Source organism: Salmo salar, chromosome 20 (assembly GCF_965601325.2).
Source record: "Salmo salar chromosome 20, fSalSal1, whole genome shotgun sequence".
Lineage (NCBI taxonomy): Eukaryota > Metazoa > Chordata > Actinopteri > Salmoniformes > Salmonidae > Salmo > Salmo salar.
The window spans coordinates 90063816-90082483 of NC_138310.1; the positions used below are offsets into that span (position 1 = coordinate 90063816).

Below are 18668 nucleotides of genomic sequence, written 5' to 3' on the forward strand. Positions count from 1 at the left end.
TCTCTTTCTCATACATTCTCTGAAGCTTCTTTCTGCTTTCTAATCCCTCTCTCTTTCTCATACATTCTCTGAAGCTTCTTTCTGCTTTCTAATCCCTCTCTCTTTCTCATACATTCTCTGAAGCTTCTTTCCGCTTTCTAATCCCTCTCTCTTTCTCATACATTCTCTGAAGCTTCTTTCCGCTTTCTAATCCCTCTCTCTTTCTCATACATTCTCTGAAGCTTCTTTCCGCTTTCTAATCCCTCTCTCTTTCTCATACATTCTCTGAAGCTTCTTTCCGCTTTCTAATCCCTCTCTCTTTCTCATACATTCTCTGAAGCTTCTTTCCGCTTTCTAATCCCTCTCTCTTTCTCATACATTCTCTGAAGCTTCTTTCTGCTTTCTAATCCCTCTCTCTTTCTCATACATTCTCTGAAGCTTCTTTCCGCTTTCTAATCCCTCTCTCTTTCTCATACATTCTCTGAAGCTTCTTTCCGCTTTCTAATCCCTCTCTCTTTCTCATACATTCTCTGAAGCTTCTTTCCGCTTTCTAATCCCTCTCTCTTTCTCATACATTCTCTGAAGCTTCTTTCTGCTTTCTAATCCCTCTCTCTTTCTCATACATTCTCTGAAGCTTCTTTCCGCTTTCTAATCCCTCTCTCTTTCTCATACATTCTCTGAAGCTTCTTTCTGCTTTCTAATCCCTCTCTCTTTCTCATACATTCTCTGAAGCTTCTTTCCGCTTTCTAATCCCTCTCTCTTTCTCATACATTCTCTGAAGCTTCTTTCTGCTTTCTAATCCCTCTCTCTTTCTCATACATTCTCTGAAGCTTCTTTCCGCTTTCTAATCCCTCTCTCTTTCTCATACATTCTCTGAAGCTTCTTTCCGCTTTCTAAAGAATATTTTCTTTTTGTTTCCTTTCCCTTGTTCTCTCTCCATCCCCTCTCCCTCTGCATGGCCTGCATGGCTGCCCTCTCCCCTCTGCATGGCCTGCATGGCTGCCCTCTCCCTCTGCATGGCCTGCATGGCTGCCCTCTCCCTCTGCATGGCCTGCATGGCTGCCCTCTCTCCCTCTGCATGGCCTGCATGGCTGCCCTCTCCCTCTGCATGGCCTGCATGGCTGCCCTCTCCCTCTGCATGGCCTGCATGGCTGCCCTCTCCCTCTGCATGGCCTGCATGGCTGCCCTCTCCCTCTGCATGGCCTGCATGGCTGCCCTCTCCCTCTGCATGGCCTGCATGGCTGCCCTCTCCCTCTGCATGGCCTGCATGGCTGCCCTCTCCCTATGCATGGCGTAGACCTGGAGGGAAAATGATCTATAGCAAAGCTCCTGGTAAAAAAATAACAAAAATATGACTTCACTCCTGGCCCTCATTAAAACCTGCTCCCTCCCTCCCTCCGTGTGTGTGTGTGTGTGTGTGTGTGTGTGTGTGTGTGTGTGTGTGTGTGTGTGTGTGTGTGTGTGTGTGTGTGTGTGTGTGTGTGTGTGTGTGCGTGTGTGCGTGTGAGAGTGTGTGTGGCCACATGGTACATGACAGCACTGTCTAACATCCAATGTGCTGGCTATACCACTCCTATTCTAAATCAGAAGAAAGCATTGAACTCCAGTGTGTCATACAATGTAAAAAACACAAAACATTTTGGAATTATTTCTGGGTGGGTCTACTCCGTAACGGGGGTTCTGATACCAGTGGGTCTACTCCGTAACGGGGGTTCTGATACCAGTGGGTCTACTCCGTAACGGGGGTTCTGATACCAGTGGGTCTACTCCGTAACGGGGATTCTGATACCAGTGGGTCTACTCCGTAACGGGGGAGGCGTTCTGATACCAGTGGGTCTACTCCGTAACGGGGATTCTGATACCAGTGGGTCTACTCCGTAACGGGGGTTCTGATACCAGTGGGTCTACTCCGTAACGGGGGTTCTGATACCAGTGGGTCTACTCCGTAACGGGGATTCTGATACCAGTGGGTCTACTCCGTAACGGGGGAGGCGTTCTGATACCAGTGGGTCTACTCCGTAACGGGGGAGGCGTTCTGATACCAGTGGGTCTACTCCGTAACAGAGGAGACGTTCTGATACCAGTGGGTCTATTCTGATGGGAGAGCCAGAGCCTGACCGGCAGAGAGCCAGAGCCTGACCGGTAGGGAGCCAGAGCCTGACCGGTAGAGAGCCAGAGCCTGACCGGTAGAGAGCCAGAGCCTGACCGGTAGAGAGCCAGAGCCTGACCGGTAGAGAGCCAGAGCCTGACCGGTAGAGAGCCAGAGCCTGACCGGTAGGGAGCCAGAGCCTGACCGGTAGAGAGCCAGAGCCTGACCGGTAGAGAGCCAGAGCCTGACCGGTAGAGAGCCAGAGCCTGACCGGTAGCGAGCCAGAGCGGTAGAGAGCCAGAGCCTACATCCCAAAAGGCACCCTATTTCTGAGGTTAATGGTAACTCCACTGACGTAAAGAAGCAGGCCTGCTTCCTGTGTTGTTGTACAGGGTCAGCCATAGTAGTATGATAGGTGTTGTTGTACAGGGTCAGCCACAGTAGTATGATAGGTGTTGTTGTACAGGGTCAGCCATAGTAGTATGATAGGTGTTGTTTTACAGGGTCAGCCACAGTAGTATGATAGGTGTTGTTGTACAGGGTCAGCCACAGTAGTATGATAGGTGTTGTTTTACACGGTCAGCCATAGTAGTATGATAGGTGTTGTTGTACAGGGTCAGCCATAGTAGTATGATAGGTGTTGTTGTACAGGGTCAGCCACAGTAGTATGATAGGTGTTGTTGTACAGGGTCAGCCATAGTAGTATGATAGGTGTTGTTTTACAGGGTCAGCCACAGTAGTATGATAGGTGTTGTTGTACAGGGTCAGCCACAGTAGTATGATAGGTGTTGTTTTACACGGTCAGCCATAGTAGTATGATAGGTGTTGTTGTACAGGGTCAGCCATAGTAGTATGATAGGTGTTGTTGTACAGGGTCAGCCATAGTAGTATGATAGGTGTTGTTGTACAGGGTCAGCCACAGTAGTATGATAGGTGTTGTTGTACAGGGTCAGCCACAGTAGTATGATAGGTGTTGTTGTACAGGGTCAGCCATAGTAGTATGATAGGTGTTGTTTTACAGGGTCAGCCACAGTAGTATGATAGGTGTTGTTGTACAGGGTCAGCCACAGTAGTATGATAGGTGTTGTTTTACACGGTCAGCCATAGTAGTATGATAGGTGTTGTTGTACAGGGTCAGCCATAGTAGTATGATAGGTGTTGTTTTACAGGGTCAGCCACAGTAGTATGATAGGTGTTGTTGTACAGGGTCAGCCACAGTAGTATGATAGGTGTTGTTTTCACGGCAGCCGGGGGGGGTCAGGGCGCATAGTAGTATGATAGGTGTTGTTGTCGGGTCGACGGGAGGGGGTCAGGGCAGCCATAGTAGTATGATAGGTGTTGTTGTACAGGGTCAGCCCGGGATAGGGGTCACGGTCGCCGTAGTATGATAGGTGTTGTTGTACAGGGTCAGCGGGGGGGGCAGGGCAGCCTAGTAGTTGATAGGTGTTGTTTCGGGTCAGCCGGGGGGGACGGGTCAGCCATAGTAGTATGATAGGTGTTGTGTCGGGTCAGCCGGGAGGGGTCAGGGCAGCCATAGTAGTATGATAGGGGTTGTCGGGTCGCCGGGGGGGTTGTACAGGGTCAGCCATAGTAGTATGATAGGTGTTGTTGTACAGGGTCAGCCATAGTAGTATGATAGGTGTTGCTGTACAGGGTCAGCCATAGTAGTATGATAGGTGTTGTTATACAGGGTCAGCCATAGTAGTATGATATGTGTTGTTTTACAGGGTCAGCCATAGTAGTATGATAGGTGTTGTTGTACAGGGTCAGCCATAGTAATATGATAGGTGTTGTTGTACAGGGTCAGCCATAGTAGTATGATAGGTGTTGTTTTACAGGGTCAGACATAGTAGTATGATAGGTGCAGTATAATGTGTTGTTTTACAGGGTCAGCCATAGTAGTATGATAGGTGTTGTTTTACAGGGTCAGCCACAGTAGTATGATAGGTGTTGTTGTACAGGGTCAGTCATAGTAGTATGATAGGTGTTGTTTTACAGGGTCAGCCATAGTAGTATGATAGGTGTTGTTGTACAGGGTCAGCCATAGTAGTATGATAGGTGTTGTTTTACAGGGTCAGCCATAGTAGTATGATAGGTGCAGTATAATGTGTTGTTTTACAGGGTCAGCCATAGTAGTATGATAGGTGTTGTTGTACAGGGTCAGCCACAGTAGTATGATAGGTGTTGTTTTACAGGGTCAGTCACAGTAGTATGATAGGTGTTGTTTCAGAGGGTCAGCCATAGTAGTATGATAGGTGTTGTTTTACAGGGTCAGCCATAGTAGTATGATAGGTGTTGTTGTACAGGGTCAGCCATACTAGTATGATAGGTGTTGTTTTACAGGGTCAGCCATAGTAGTATGATAGGTGTTGTTGTACAGGGTCAGCCATAGTAGTATGATATGTGTTGTTGTACAGGGTCAGCCATAGTAGTATGATATGTGTTGTTGTACAGGGTCAGCCACAGTAGTATGATAGGTGTTGTTGTACAGGGTCAGCCATAGTAGTATGATAGGTGTTGTCGTACAGGGTCAGCCATAGTAGTATGATATGTGTTGTTGTACAGGGTCAGCCATAGTAGTATGATATGTGTTGTTGTACAGGGTCAGCCATAGTAGTATGATAGGTGTTGTTGTACAGGGTCAGACATAGTAGTATGATAGGTGTTGTTGTACAGGGTCAGCCATAGTAGTATGATAGGTGTTGTTGTACAGGGTCAGCCACAGTAGTATGATAGGTGTCGTTTTACAGGGTCAGCCATAGTAGTATGATAGGTGCAGTATAATGTGTTGTTGTACAGGGTCAGCCACAGTAGTATGATAGGTGTTGTTTTACAGGGTCAGCCATAGTAGTATAATAGGTGTTGTTGTACAGGGTCAGCCATAGTAGTATGATAGGTGCAGTATAATGTGTTGTTGTACAGGGTCAGCCACAGTAGTATGATAGGTGTTGTTTTACAGGGTCAGCCATAGTAGTATGATAGGTGTTGTTGTACAGGGTCAGCCATAGTAGTATGATAGGTGTTGTTTCAGAGGGTCAGCCATAGTAGTATGATAGGTGTTGTTGTACAGGGTCAGCCATAGTAGTATGATAGGTGTTGTTGTACAGGGTCAGCCATAGTAGTATGATAGGTGTTGTTATACAGGGTCAGCCATAGTAGTATGATAGGTGTTGTTGTACAGGGTCAGCCACAGTAGTATGATAGGTGTTGTTGTACAGGGTCAGCCATAGTAGTATGATAGGTGTTGTTTTACAGGGTCAGCCATAGTAGTATGATAGGTGTTGTTTTACAGGGTCAGCCATAGTAGTATGATAGGTGTTGTTTTACAGGGTCAGCCATAGTAGTATGATAGGTGTTGTTGTACAGGGTCAGCCATAGTAGTATGATAGGTGTTGTTGTACAGGGTCAGCCACAGTAGTATGATAGGTGTTGTTGTACAGGGTCAGCCACAGTAGTATGATAGGTGTTGTTGTACAGGGTCAGCCACAGTAGTATGATAGGTGTTGTTGTACAGGGTCAGCCATAGTAGTATGATAGGTGTTGTTATTCAGGGTCAGCCATAGTAGTATGATAGGTGTTGTTATACAGTGTCAGCCATAGTAGTATGATAGGTGTTGTTGTACAGGGTCAGCCGAAGTAGTATGATAGGTGTTGTTGTACAGGGTCAGCCATAGTAGTATGATAGGTGTTGTTGTACAGGGTCAGCCATAGTAGTATGATAGGTGTTGTTGTACAGGGTCAGCCATAGTAGTATGATAGGTGTTGTTGTACAGGGTCAGCCATAGTAGTATGATAGGTGTTGTTGTACAGGGTCAGCCATAGTAGTATGATAGGTGTTGTTTTACAGGGTCAGACATAGTAGTATGATAGGTGTTGTTGTCCAGGGTCAGCCATAGTAGTATGATAGGTGTTGTTGTACAGGGTCAGCCACAGTAGTATGATAGGTGTCGTTTTACAGGGTCAGCCATAGTAGTATGATAGGTGTTGTTGTACAGGGTCAGCCACAGTAGTATGATAGGTGTTGTTTTACAGGGTCAGCCATAGTAGTATGATAGGTGTTGTTGTACAGGGTCAGCCATAGTAGTATGATAGGTGTTGTTGTACAGGGTCAGCCATAGTAGTATGATAGGTGTTGTTGTACAGGGTCAGCCATAGTAGTATAATAGGTGTTGTTTTACAGGGTCAGCCATAGTAGTATGATAGGTGTTGTTGTACAGGGTCAGCCATAGTAGTATGATAGGTGTTGTTGTACAGGGTCAGCCATAGTAGTATGATAGGTGCAGTATAATGTGTTGTTGTACAGGGTCAGCCACAGTAGTATGATAGGTGTTGTTTTACAGGGTCAGCCATAGTAGTATGATAGGTGTTGTTGTACAGGGTCAGCCATAGTAGTATGATAGGTGTTGTTTCAGAGGGTCAGCCATAGTAGTATGATAGGTGTTGTTGTACAGGGTCAGCCATAGTAGTATGATAGGTGTTGTTGTACAGGGTCAGCCATAGTAGTATGATAGGTGTTGTTATACAGGGTCAGCCATAGTAGTATGATAGGTGTTGTTGTACAGGGTCAGCCACAGTAGTATGATAGGTGTTGTTGTACAGGGTCAGCCACAGTAGTATGATAGGTGTTGTTGTACAGGGTCAGCCATAGTAGTATGATAGGTGTTGTTTTACAGGGTCAGCCATAGTAGTATGATAGGTGTTGTTTTACAGGGTCAGCCATAGTAGTATGATAGGTGTTGTTGTACAGGGTCAGCCATAGTAGTATGATAGGTGTTGTTGTACAGGGTCAGCCACAGTAGTATGATAGGTGTTGTTGTACAGGGTCAGCCACAGTAGTATGATAGGTGTTGTTGTACAGGGTCAGCCACAGTAGTATGATAGGTGTTGTTGTACAGGGTCAGCCATAGTAGTATGATAGGTGTTGTTATTCAGGGTCAGCCATAGTAGTATGATAGGTGTTGTTATACAGTGTCAGCCATAGTAGTATGATAGGTGTTGTTGTACAGGGTCAGCCATAGTAGTATGATAGGTGTTGTTGTACAGGGTCAGCCATAGTAGTATGATAGGTGTTGTTGTACAGGGTCAGCCATAGTAGTATGATAGGTGTTGTTGTACAGGGTCAGCCATAGTAGTATGATAGGTGTTGTTGTACAGGGTCAGCCATAGTAGTATGATAGGTGTTGTTGTACAGGGTCAGCCATAGTAGTATGATAGGTGTTGTTTTACAGGGTCAGACATAGTAGTATGATAGGTGTTGTTGTCCAGGGTCAGCCATAGTAGTATGATAGGTGTTGCTGTACAGGGTCAGTCATAGTAGTATGATAGGTGCAGTATAATGTGTTGTTTTACAGGGTCAGCCAGTGTAGTACAGCACCTCTGGAGTAAATGAGTGTTAAGTAGCTTTCTCAAGGGCACTATACTCTAGACTAGGGTTTAATCTTGGTACTGGATTAAACACCTGATACAAATTATATTCTCAGAAAATCATTTTAAAAAGAAGAATCTGAAATATATTTGGATGTGCTTAACACTTTTTTGGTTACTACATGATTCCATATGTGTTATTTCATAGTTTTGATGTCTTCACTATTAATTTTACCATGTAGAAAATGGTAAAAAATAAAATAAGAAAAACCCTTGAATGAGTAGGTGTTGTAAAAAACTTTTGACCGGTAGTGTTCATGTCGGTAGGGGTAAGGTGACTATACATAGATGATAAACAGAATAGCAGCAGTCTACAATAGGTGGTGGGGTCAGGTCTATGTAAATAGTCCGGGTGGCTATTTGATTAATTGTTCAGCAGTCTTGTTGCTTGGGGGTAGAAGCTGTTAAGGAGCCTTTTGGACCTAGACTTGGCGATCCGGAACCACTTGCCGTGTGGTAGCAGAGAGAACAGTCTATGACTTGGTTGACTGGAGTCTGACTATTTTTTGGGGACTTCCTCTGACCCCGCTTAGTATATTAGGTCCTGGATGGTGGGAAGCTTGGCTCCAGCGATGTACTGGGTCGTACGCACTACCCTCCGTAGCGCCATACGGTCGGATCCAGAGCAGTTTCCATACCAGGCGGTGATGAAGGACCAGGATGAAGAACCACTGCTGTAGACGCCCCAGGCAACAATAATACTTTATTTCCCTTTGCATGAAGAACTCTGTATAAAACCCTGCGGGTGCATCCAAAATGCCACCCTACTGCCTATTTAGTGCACTTCTATTGACCAGGGCCCATGTGGTTCCTGTATTTGTATGTACAGGAATAGGATGCCATTTAGGAAGCAGGATGTACATATTATGTATCAAACCAGTGCCATATTCATGACCGGGGATTCTGGGCTTTTTCCATATCAGCTGTGAAATTGAAATCAAATAATTTGACGGAGCCATGTCAAAATGTAATCGCTCTCTTTCTGTGTGTGTGTGTGTGTGTGTGTGTGTGTGTGTGTGTGTGTGTGTGTGTGTGTAGACGTTTGTACGCGTGTGTCAGAATGTAATCTCTGCCAGAAATGAATATTGAGCCTGAGCTACAGCCCACGTTATTTGCTGAATAATTAACAGACGAATAGAGAGAGGGAAAGAGAGGGAAAGACAGAACGGAGGGATGGAGGAAGGAACTGGAAGAAAAATCTATGGGGGGGGACGACAATAAACATTGGATTGGACCTGGGCTCTAGTAAACAGAATGAATACTGTGGGGGGGGGGAACTGTGGCTGCCTTCCAAATGGAATTCTATTCCCTACATCAGGGCTCTCCAACCCTGTTCCTGGAGAGATAACCTCCTGTAGGTTTTAACTCCAACCCTGTTCCTGGAGAGATACCGTCCTGTAAGTTACAGGAGGGTCTCCAGGAACAGGGTCGGAGAGCCCTGCCCTATATAGCGTCAGAGAGCCCTGCCCAATATAGCGTCAGAGAGCCCTGCCCTATATAGCGTCAGAGAGCCCTGCCCTATATAGCGTCAGAGAGCCCTGCCCTATATAGCGTCAGAGAGCCCTGCCCTATGTAGCGTCAGAGAGCCCTGCCCAATATAGCGTCAGAGAGCCCTGCCCTATATAGCGTCAGAGAGCCCTGCCCTATATAGCGTCAGAGAGCCCTGCCCTATATAGCGTCAGAGAGCCCTGCCCTATGTAGCGTCAGAGAGCCCTGCCCTATGTAGCGTCAGAGAGCCCTGCCCTATATAGCGTCAGAGAGCCCTGCCCTATATAGCGTCAGAGAGCCCTGCCCTATATAGCGTCAGAGAGCCCTGCCCTATGTAGCGTCAGAGAGCCCTGCCCTATATAGCGTCAGAGAGCCCTGCCCTATATAGCGTCAGAGAGCCCTGCCCTATATAGCGTCAGAGAGCCCTGCCCTATATAGCGTCAGAGAGCCCTGCCCTATATAGCGTCAGAGAGCCCTGCCCTATATAGCGTCGGTATAGTGCACTGTAAAGGGAATAGGGTGCCATCGGCACACAGGATGTGTTGTTCTGCAGCTTGTCTGTTTGGTGAAGAACACATCCTGAATGGCACACTATTCCCTACATAGTGCACTACTTTTAACCAGAACCCAGTGAATAGGGTGCCATTTGAACAACAACTTTGTTTGGAGCAGTGGGACAGACACAGCAGCAGTGGGACAGAACAGCAGCAGTGGGACAGAACAGCAGCAGTGGGACAGAACAGCAGCAGTGGGACAGAACAGCAGCAGTGGGACAGAACAGCAGCAGCAGGACAGAACAGCAGCAGTGGGACAGAACAGCAGCAGTGGGACAGAACAGCAGCAGTGGGACAGAACAGTAGCAGTGAGACAGAACAGCAGCAGTGGGACAGAACAGCAGCAGTGGGACAGAACAGCAGCAGTGGGACAGAACAGCAGCAGTGGGACAGAACAGCAGCAGTGAGACAGAACAGCAGCAGCAGTGGGACAGAACAGCAGCAGTGGGACAGAACAGCAGCAGCAGTGGGACAGAACAGCAGCAGTGGGACAGAACAGCAGCAGTGGGACAGAACAGCAGCAGTGGGACAGAACAGCAGCAGTGGGACAGAACAGCAGCAGTGGGACAGAACAGCAGCAGTGGGACAGAACAGCAGCAGTGGGACAGAACAGCAGCAGCAGTGGGACAGAACAACAGCAGTGGGACAGAACAGCAGCAGTGGGACAGAACAGCAGCAGTGGGACAGAACAGCAGCAGTGGGACAGAACAGCAGCAGTGGGACAGAACAACAGCAGTGGGACAGAACAGCAGCAGTGGGACAGAACAGCAGCAGTGAGACAGAACAGCAGCAGGACAGAACAGTAGCAGTGGGACAGAACAGCAGCAGCAGTGGGACAGAACAGCAGCAGTGGGACAGAACAGCAGCAGTGGGACAGAACAGCAGCAGTGGGACAGAACAGCAGCAGTGGGACAGAACAGCAGCAGTGGGACAGAACAGCAGCAGTGGGACAGAACAGTAGCAGTGAGACAGAACAGCAGCAGTGGGACAGAACAGCAGCAGTGGGACAGAACAGCAGCAGTGGGACAGAACAGCAGCAGTGGGACAGAACAGCAGCAGTGGGACAGAACAGCAGCAGTGGGACAGAACAGCAGCAGGACAGAACAGCAGCAGTGGGACAGAACAGCAGCAGCAGTGGGACAGAACAGCAGCAGTGGGACAGAACAGCAGCAGTGGGACAGAACAGCAGCAGTGGGACAGAACAGCAGCAGTGGGACAGAACAACAGCAGCAGTGGGACAGAACAGCAGCAGTGGGACAGAACAGCAGCAGTGGGACAGAACAGCAGCAGTGGGACAGAACAGCAGCAGCAGTGGGACAGAACAGCAGCAGTGGGACAGAACAGCAGCAGTGGGACAGAACAGCAGCAGCAGTGGGACAGAACAGCAGCAGTGGGACAGAACAGCAGCAGTGGGACAGAACAGCAGCAGTGAGACAGAACAGCAGCAGTGGGACAGAACAGCAGCAGTGGGACAGAACAGCAGCAGTGGGACAGAACAGCAGCAGTGGGACAGAACAGCAGCAGTGGGACAGAACAGCAGCAGTGAGACAGAACAGCAGCAGCAGTGGGACAGAACAGCAGCAGTGGGACAGAACAGCAGCAGTGGGACAGAACAGCAGCAGCAGTGGGACAGAACAGCAGCAGTGAGACAGAACAGCAGCAGTGAGACAGAACAGCAGCAGTGGGACAGAACAGCAGCAGTGGGACAGAACAGCAGCAGTGGGACAGAACAGCAGCAGTGGGACAGAACAGCAGCAGTGGGACAGAACAGCAGCAGTGGGACAGAACAGCAGCAGTGGGACAGAACAGCAGCAGTGGGACAGAACAGCAGCAGCAGTGGGACAGAACAGCAGCAGTGGGACAGAACAGCAGCAGTGGGACAGAACAACAGCAGGACAGAACAGCAGCAGTGGGACAGAACAGCAGCAGTGGGACAGAACAGCAGCAGTGGGACAGAACAGCAGCAGTGGGACAGAACAGCAGCAGTGGGACAGAACAGCAGCAGCAGTGGGACAGAACAGCAGCAGTGTAAAAGCAGTGTGTGTCCTGCCTGCCTACTGCACTCTGTTCACGTGATGCTTTGCTCCTCAACAACTCATTAAAACGTCTCTTAATTGCCTCATTAAGTGATTTCATTGGGCCACACAATTTAAAAACATGAATATTAGCTTTCTTGATTATTTTGGATGTGTAATTCTGTCCATTAACAAAACAAGGAAATCTACAAAACAAACTAGTCATTTCTAATGAGATGTAATGTAATTATCTAATGGTCATTCATTAGTTGGGCAGAAGAAGGAATAAATGAAAACTCCTAATGAAGATATAGAAAGGAAATGGCATCCTATTCCCTATATAGTGCACTACTTTAGACCAGAGCCCTATGGCACCCTATTCCCTATATATAGTGCACTACTTTAGACCAGAGGCCTATGGCATCCTATTCCCTATATAGTGCACTACTTTAGACCAGAGCCCTATGGCACCCTATTCCCTATATATAGTGCACTACTTTAGACCAGAGCCCTATGGCACCCTATTCCCTATATATAGTGCACTACTTTAGACCAGAGCCCTATGGCACCCTATTCCCTATATATATATAGTGCACTACTTTAGACCAGAGCCCTATAGGACCCTATTCCCTATATATAGTGCACTACTTTAGACCAGAGGCCTATGGCACCCTATTCCCTATATATAGTGCACTACTTTAGACCAGAGCCCTATGGCACCCTATTCCCTATATAGTGCACTACTTTAGACCAGAGCCCTATGGCACCCTATTCCCTATATAGTGCACTACTTTAGACCAGAGCCCTATGGCACCCTATTCCCTACATGGTGCACTACTTTAGACCAGAGCCCTATGGCACCCTATTCCCTACATGGTGCACTACTTTAGACCAGAGCCCTATGGCACCCTATTCCCTACATGGTGCACTACTTTAGACCAGAGCCCTGTGAGCCTGCACTCTCTATTGGTCTTTCTGTGATTCCTTGCATCCTTCTGAACAGTATGAAAGGTCCAAGGTCCCTTCCCTCCTCATAACTTCTTCTCCAATGGGTTTTGAGAAGGAGGTGAGGAGAGAGGATGTGAGGAATCAAGGAAAGATGACTTGAGGAAGAGGGCGTGGTGGGTTCAGCTGAACAGGTACTCTGTAACCTGGATTTTCTCCAGGTGTTTTCTAGAACCAAGGGTCAACCTCTGCTTGAGCTGCTCATCAATGAATCAACTCCTTTTTTCAGGGCCTAAGTATGCAACATGATAACCAGACCATTCTGTATCGGTCTACCTTCAAAGTTGAGGCCAAAGGGAAGAGAGCTCAGAGAGTTCTTCTAACAGAACAAAGGCTGCACCAATCATGATTTGTGTGTCTGTGTCGTGTGTCTGTGTGTGTGTGTGTGTGTGTGTGTGTGTTTTGAAAATAGCAAAAAGCCCTTCAGGAAAACACTCCGGAGCCTTTGTTTTCACTATTTACTAAAAACACCAACTCCAAGGGTATCAATAAAGTTAAAATCCAAACTACAGTTAGGACAGATGAGGTCAAACCTCCAATTATATACAAACAGCATTACAAGTTAAAGGGGAACAGATCTGTGTGTAATAACAGCATTACAAGTTAAAGGGGAACAGATCTGTGTGTAATAACAGCATTACAGGTTAAAGGGGAACAGATCTGTGTGTAATAACAGCATTACAAGTTAAAGGGGAACAGATCTGTGTGTAATAACAGCATTACAAGTTAAAGGGGAACAGATCTGTGTGTAATAACAGCATTACAGGTTAAAGGGGAACAGATCTGTGTGTAATAACAGCATTACAAGTTAAAGGGAACAGATCTGTGTGTAATAACAGCATTACAAGTTAAAGGGGAACAGATCTGTGTGTAATAACAGCATTACAAGTTAAAGGGGAACAGATCTGTGTGTAATAACAGCATTACAAGTTAAAGGGGAACAGATCTGTGTGTAATAACAGCATTACAGGTTAAAGGGGAACAGATCTGTGTGTAATAACAGCATTACAAGTTAAGGGGAACAGATCTGTGTGTAATAACAGCATTACAAGTTAAAGGGGAACAGATCTGTGTGTAATAACAGCATTACAAGTTAAAGGGGAACAGATCTGTGTGTAATAACAGCATTACAAGTTAAAGGGGAACAGATCTGTGTGTAATAACAGCATTACAAGTTAAAGGGAACAGATCTGTGTGTAATAACAGCATTACAAGTTAAAGGGAACAGATCTGTGTGTAATAACAGCATTACAAGTTAAAGGGAACAGATCTGTGTGTAATAACAGCATTACAAGTTAAGGGGAACAGATCTGTGTGTAATAACAGCATTACAAGTTAAAGGGGAACAGATCTGTGTGTAATAACAGCATTACAAGTTAAAGGGGAACAGATCTGTGTGTAATAACAGCATTACAGGTTAAAGGGGAACAGATCTGTGTGTAATAACAGCATTACAAGTTAAAGGGGAACAGATCTGTGTGTAATAACAGCATTACAGGTTAAAGGGGAACAGATCTGTGTGTAATAACAGCATTACAAGTTAAAGGGGAACAGATCTGTGTGTAATAACAGCATTACAAGTTAAAGGGGAACAGATCTGTGTGTAATAACAGCATTACAGGTTAAAGGGGAACAGATCTGTGTGTAATAACAGCATTACAAGTTAAAGGGGAACAGATCTGTGTGTAATAACAGCATTACAAGTTAAAGGGAACAGATCTGTGTGTAATAACAGCATTACAAGTTAAAGGGGAACAGATCTGTGTGTAATAACTGCATTATAACAGCTATTGAGTTCCTCAGGAGATACCGGTTTCTACCGACTGATGTGATGCAGCTGGAGTGGGTCATTATCCTCCGTTCCTACACACAGCTACCGACGGAGAAGCCTGCCTGCATTCTTGCCTACGCGTGTGTTTCTCGGTGTGTGTTTCTCGGGTGTGTGTGTGTGTGTGTGTGTGTGAGTGTGTGTGTCTGCTACAGTACTCACTGAAGTCTCCAGTAAGGAACAGGGCCTCCGCGGCTGGGGCCCACTCCCTCAACACCAGTGTGTTGTCAGCCATGCGGTTCACGCCAAAGGTCCTGTAGCTTCTAGTGAACTGATCAAAGCCTCCTTCTGCCTCCTCCAGGAGCAACAGACGCTTCTCAAACAGCCCATACCTGAGAGACAGGCACAGAGAGAGAGAGAGAGAGACACACAGACCAACACAAAGAGACAGACAGACAGACAGACCGACACAGAGAGAGAGCGCAAGAGAGTGAGCACAAGAGAGAGAGACAGACAGACACAGACAGACAGACAGACAGACAGACAGACAGACAGACAGACAGACAGACAGACAGACAGACAGACAGAGAGAGAGACAGAGACAGACAGACCGACACAGAGAGAGACACAGAGAGAGACAGAGACAGACATAGACCGACACAGAGAGACAGAGACAGACATACAGACCGACACAGAGAGACACAGAGAGACAGAGACAGACATACAGACCGACACAGAGAGACACAGAGAGACACAGACAGACAGACAGACCGACACAGAGAGAGAGACACAGACAGACAGACAGACCGACACAGAGAGAGAGACACAGACAGACAGACAGACCGACACAGAGAGAGAGACACAGACAGACAGACCGACACAGAGAGAGAGACACAGACAGACAGACCGACACAGAGAGAGAGACACACACAGACAGACCGACACAGAGAGAGAGACACACACAGACAGACCGACACAGAGAGAGAGACACAGACAGACAGACAGACAGACAGACAGACAGACAGACAGACAGACAGACAGACAGACAGACAGACAGACAGACAGACAGACAGACAGACAGACAGACAGACAGACAGACAGACAGACAGACAGACAGACAGACAGACAGACAGACAGACAGACAGACAGACAGACAGACAGACAGACAGACAGACAGACAGACAGACAGACAGACAGACAGACAGACAGACAGACAGACAGACAGACAGACAGACAGACAGACAGACAGACAGACAGACAGACAGACAGACAGACAGACAGACAGACAGACAGACAGACAGACAGACAGACAGACAGACAGACAGACAGACAGACAGACAGACAGACAGACAGACAGACAGACAGACAGACAGACAGACAGACAGACAGACAGACAGACAGACAGACAGACAGACAGACAGACAGACAGACAGACAGACAGACAGACAGTGTAGTTAATAACAGAGAAGGAACTGGGAGAGATCCCAACTCCCCTTGACTAAATCATGGATAGAATCAGCATTGTCAATAACAGTAAATAGGATGCAATATTAATTCACTCAGGCCAACACCTAAAATACTAGAGATGTGTTGATCAGTGTTCAGGCTTCCCAAGACTATAGGAGATGTGTTGATCAGTGTTCAGGCTTCCCAAGACTATAGGAGATGTGTTGATCAGTGTTCAGGCTTCCCAAGACTATAGGAGAAGTGTTCAGGCTTCCCAAGACTATAGGAGATGTGTTGATCAGTGTTCAGGCTTCCCACGACTACAGGAGATGTGTTGATCAGTGTTCAGGCTTCCCAAGACTATAGGAGATGTGTTGATCAGTGTTCAGGCTTCCCAAGACTATAGGAGAAGTGTTCAGGCTTCCCAAGACTATAGGAGATGTGTTGATCAGTGTTCAGGCTTCCCACGACTACAGGAGATGTGTTGATCAGTGTTCAGGCTTCCCAAGACTATAGGAGATGTGTTCAGGCTTCCCAAGACTATAGGAGATGTGTTGATCAGTGTTCAGGCTTCCCACGACTATAGGAGATGTGTTCAGGCTTCCCAAGACTATAGGAGATGTGTTGATCAGTGTTCAGGCTTCCCAAGACTATAGGAGATGTGTTGATCAGTGTTCAGGCTTCCCAAGACTATAGGAGATGTGTTCAGGCTTCCCAAGACTATAGGAGATGTGTTGATCAGTGTTCAGGCTTCCCACGACTATAGGAGATGTGTTCAGGCTTCCCAAGACTATAGGAGATGTGTTGATCAGTGTTCAGGATTCCCAAGACTATAGGAGATGTGTTGATCAGTGTTCAGGCTTCCCAAGACTATAGGAGATGTGTTGATCAGTGTTCAGGCTTCCCACGACTATAGGAGATGTGTTCAGGCTTCCCAAGACTATAGGAGATGTGTTGATCAGTCTATGGTTGCATCCCACATTGTATGGTTTTGGGCTCTGGTCAAAAGTCGTGCAATATGCTGTGAGAGGACAAAACATTAAGAACGCCTGCTCTTTCCATGAAATAGACTGACCAGCTGAAAACTATGATCCCTTATTGATGTCACTTGTTAAATCCACTACAATCAGTGTAGATGAAGCGGAGGAGACAGGTTAAAGGATTTTTAAGCCTTGAGACAATTGAGACATGGATTGTGTATGTGTGCCATTCAGACGGTGAATGAACAAGACAAAATATTTATGTGCCTTTGAACGCCAACTTGACAACTGTGGGAAGCATTGGAGTCAACATGGGACAGCATTCCAGTGGAACACTTGACACCTTGTAAAATAGTCAAATTCACACACTTATCAAAGGTACCTCTGATCTGGAGAACTCACTAAACAGAGAACATCCCTGGTCATCCCTACTGCCTCTGATCTGGAGGACTCACTAAACAGAGAACATCCCTGGTCATCCCTACTGCCTCTGATCTGGAGGACTCACTAAACAGAGAACATCCCTGGTCATCCCTACTGCCTCTGATCTGGAGGACTCACTAAACAGAGAACATCCCTGGTCATCCCTACTGCCTCTGATCTGGAGGACTCACTAAACAGAGAACATCCCTGGTCATCCCTACTGCCTCTGATCTGGAGGACTCACTAAACAGAGAACATCCCTGGTCATCCCTACTGTCTCTGATCTGGAGGACTCACTAAACAGAGAACATCCCTGGTCATCCCTACTGCCTCTGATCTGGAGGACTCACTAAACAGAGAACATCCCTGGTCATCCCTACTGCCTCTGATCTGGAGGACTCACTAAACAGAGAACATCCCTGGTCATCCCTACTGCCTCTGATCTGGAGGACTCACTAAACAGAGAACATCCCTGGTCATCCCTACTGTCTCTGATCTGGAGGACTCACTAAACAGAGAACATCCCTGGTCATCCCTACTGCCTCTGATCTGGAGGACTCACTAAACAGAGAACATCCCTGGTCATCCCTACTGCCTCTGATCTGGAGGACTCACTAAACAGAGAACATCCCTGGTCATCCCTACTGTCTCTGATCTGGAGGACTCACTAAACAGAGAACATCCCTGGTCATCCCTACTGCCTCTGATCTGGAGGACTCACTAAACAGAGAACATCCCTGGTCATCCCTACTGTCTCTGATCTGGAGGACTCACTAAACAGAGAACATCCCTGGTCATCCCTACTGCCTCTGATCTGGAGGACTCACTAAACAGAAATACTTTGTTGTAAATTACGTGTTGGACTGTGCCCCTGGCTTTCCGTAAATCATTTTATTTATTTTTAAAACAAGAAAATGGTGCCATCTAGTTTGCTTAATATAAGGAATTTGAAATGATTTATACTTTTACTTTTGATAGTTAAATATATTTTAAACCAAATACTTTTACTCAAGTAGTAATTTCCTGGGTGACTTTTACTTCAGTAAATGTTCTATTAAAGCATCTTTACTTTTTATGATGGTGATTATTGGGTGCAATTTTTGACACAAACGATACGTGTTGAGAAAAGGTGTGCAACAAGGATGTTAACAGGCTCTATTCAGATATTCAGGGCAGTCTACCCAGCTATAGCTAGCCTCCATTTCAGGGCAGTCTACCCAGCTATAGCTAGCCTCCATTTCAGGGCAGTCTACCCATCTATAGCTAGCCTCCATTTCAGGGCGGTCTACCCATCTATAGCTAGCCTCCATTTCAGGGCAGTCTACCCAGCTATAGCTAGCCTCCATTTAGGGCAGTCTACCCAGCTATAGCTAGCCTCCATTTTAGGGCAGTCTACCCATCTATAGCTAGCCTCCATTTAGGGCAGTCTACCCAGCTATAGCTAGCCTCCATTTAGGGCAGTCTACCCATCTATAGCTAGCCTCCATTTAGGGCAGT

The 18668-nt window shown here is 46.7% G+C and overlaps 1 protein-coding gene across 1 annotated transcript in view; it reads right to left on the reverse strand.

Annotated features, from left to right (window-relative positions):
• LOC106581537 (1,4-alpha-glucan-branching enzyme) overlaps positions 1-18668 on the reverse strand; it is a 323607-nt gene that overhangs the window by 271131 nt on the left and 33808 nt on the right. The window contains exon 2 of the mRNA XM_045704110.2: positions 14545-14714. Coding sequence (XP_045560066.1) covers positions 14545-14714 — 170 coding nt within the window. The remainder of the gene's footprint in view (positions 1-14544; positions 14715-18668) is intronic.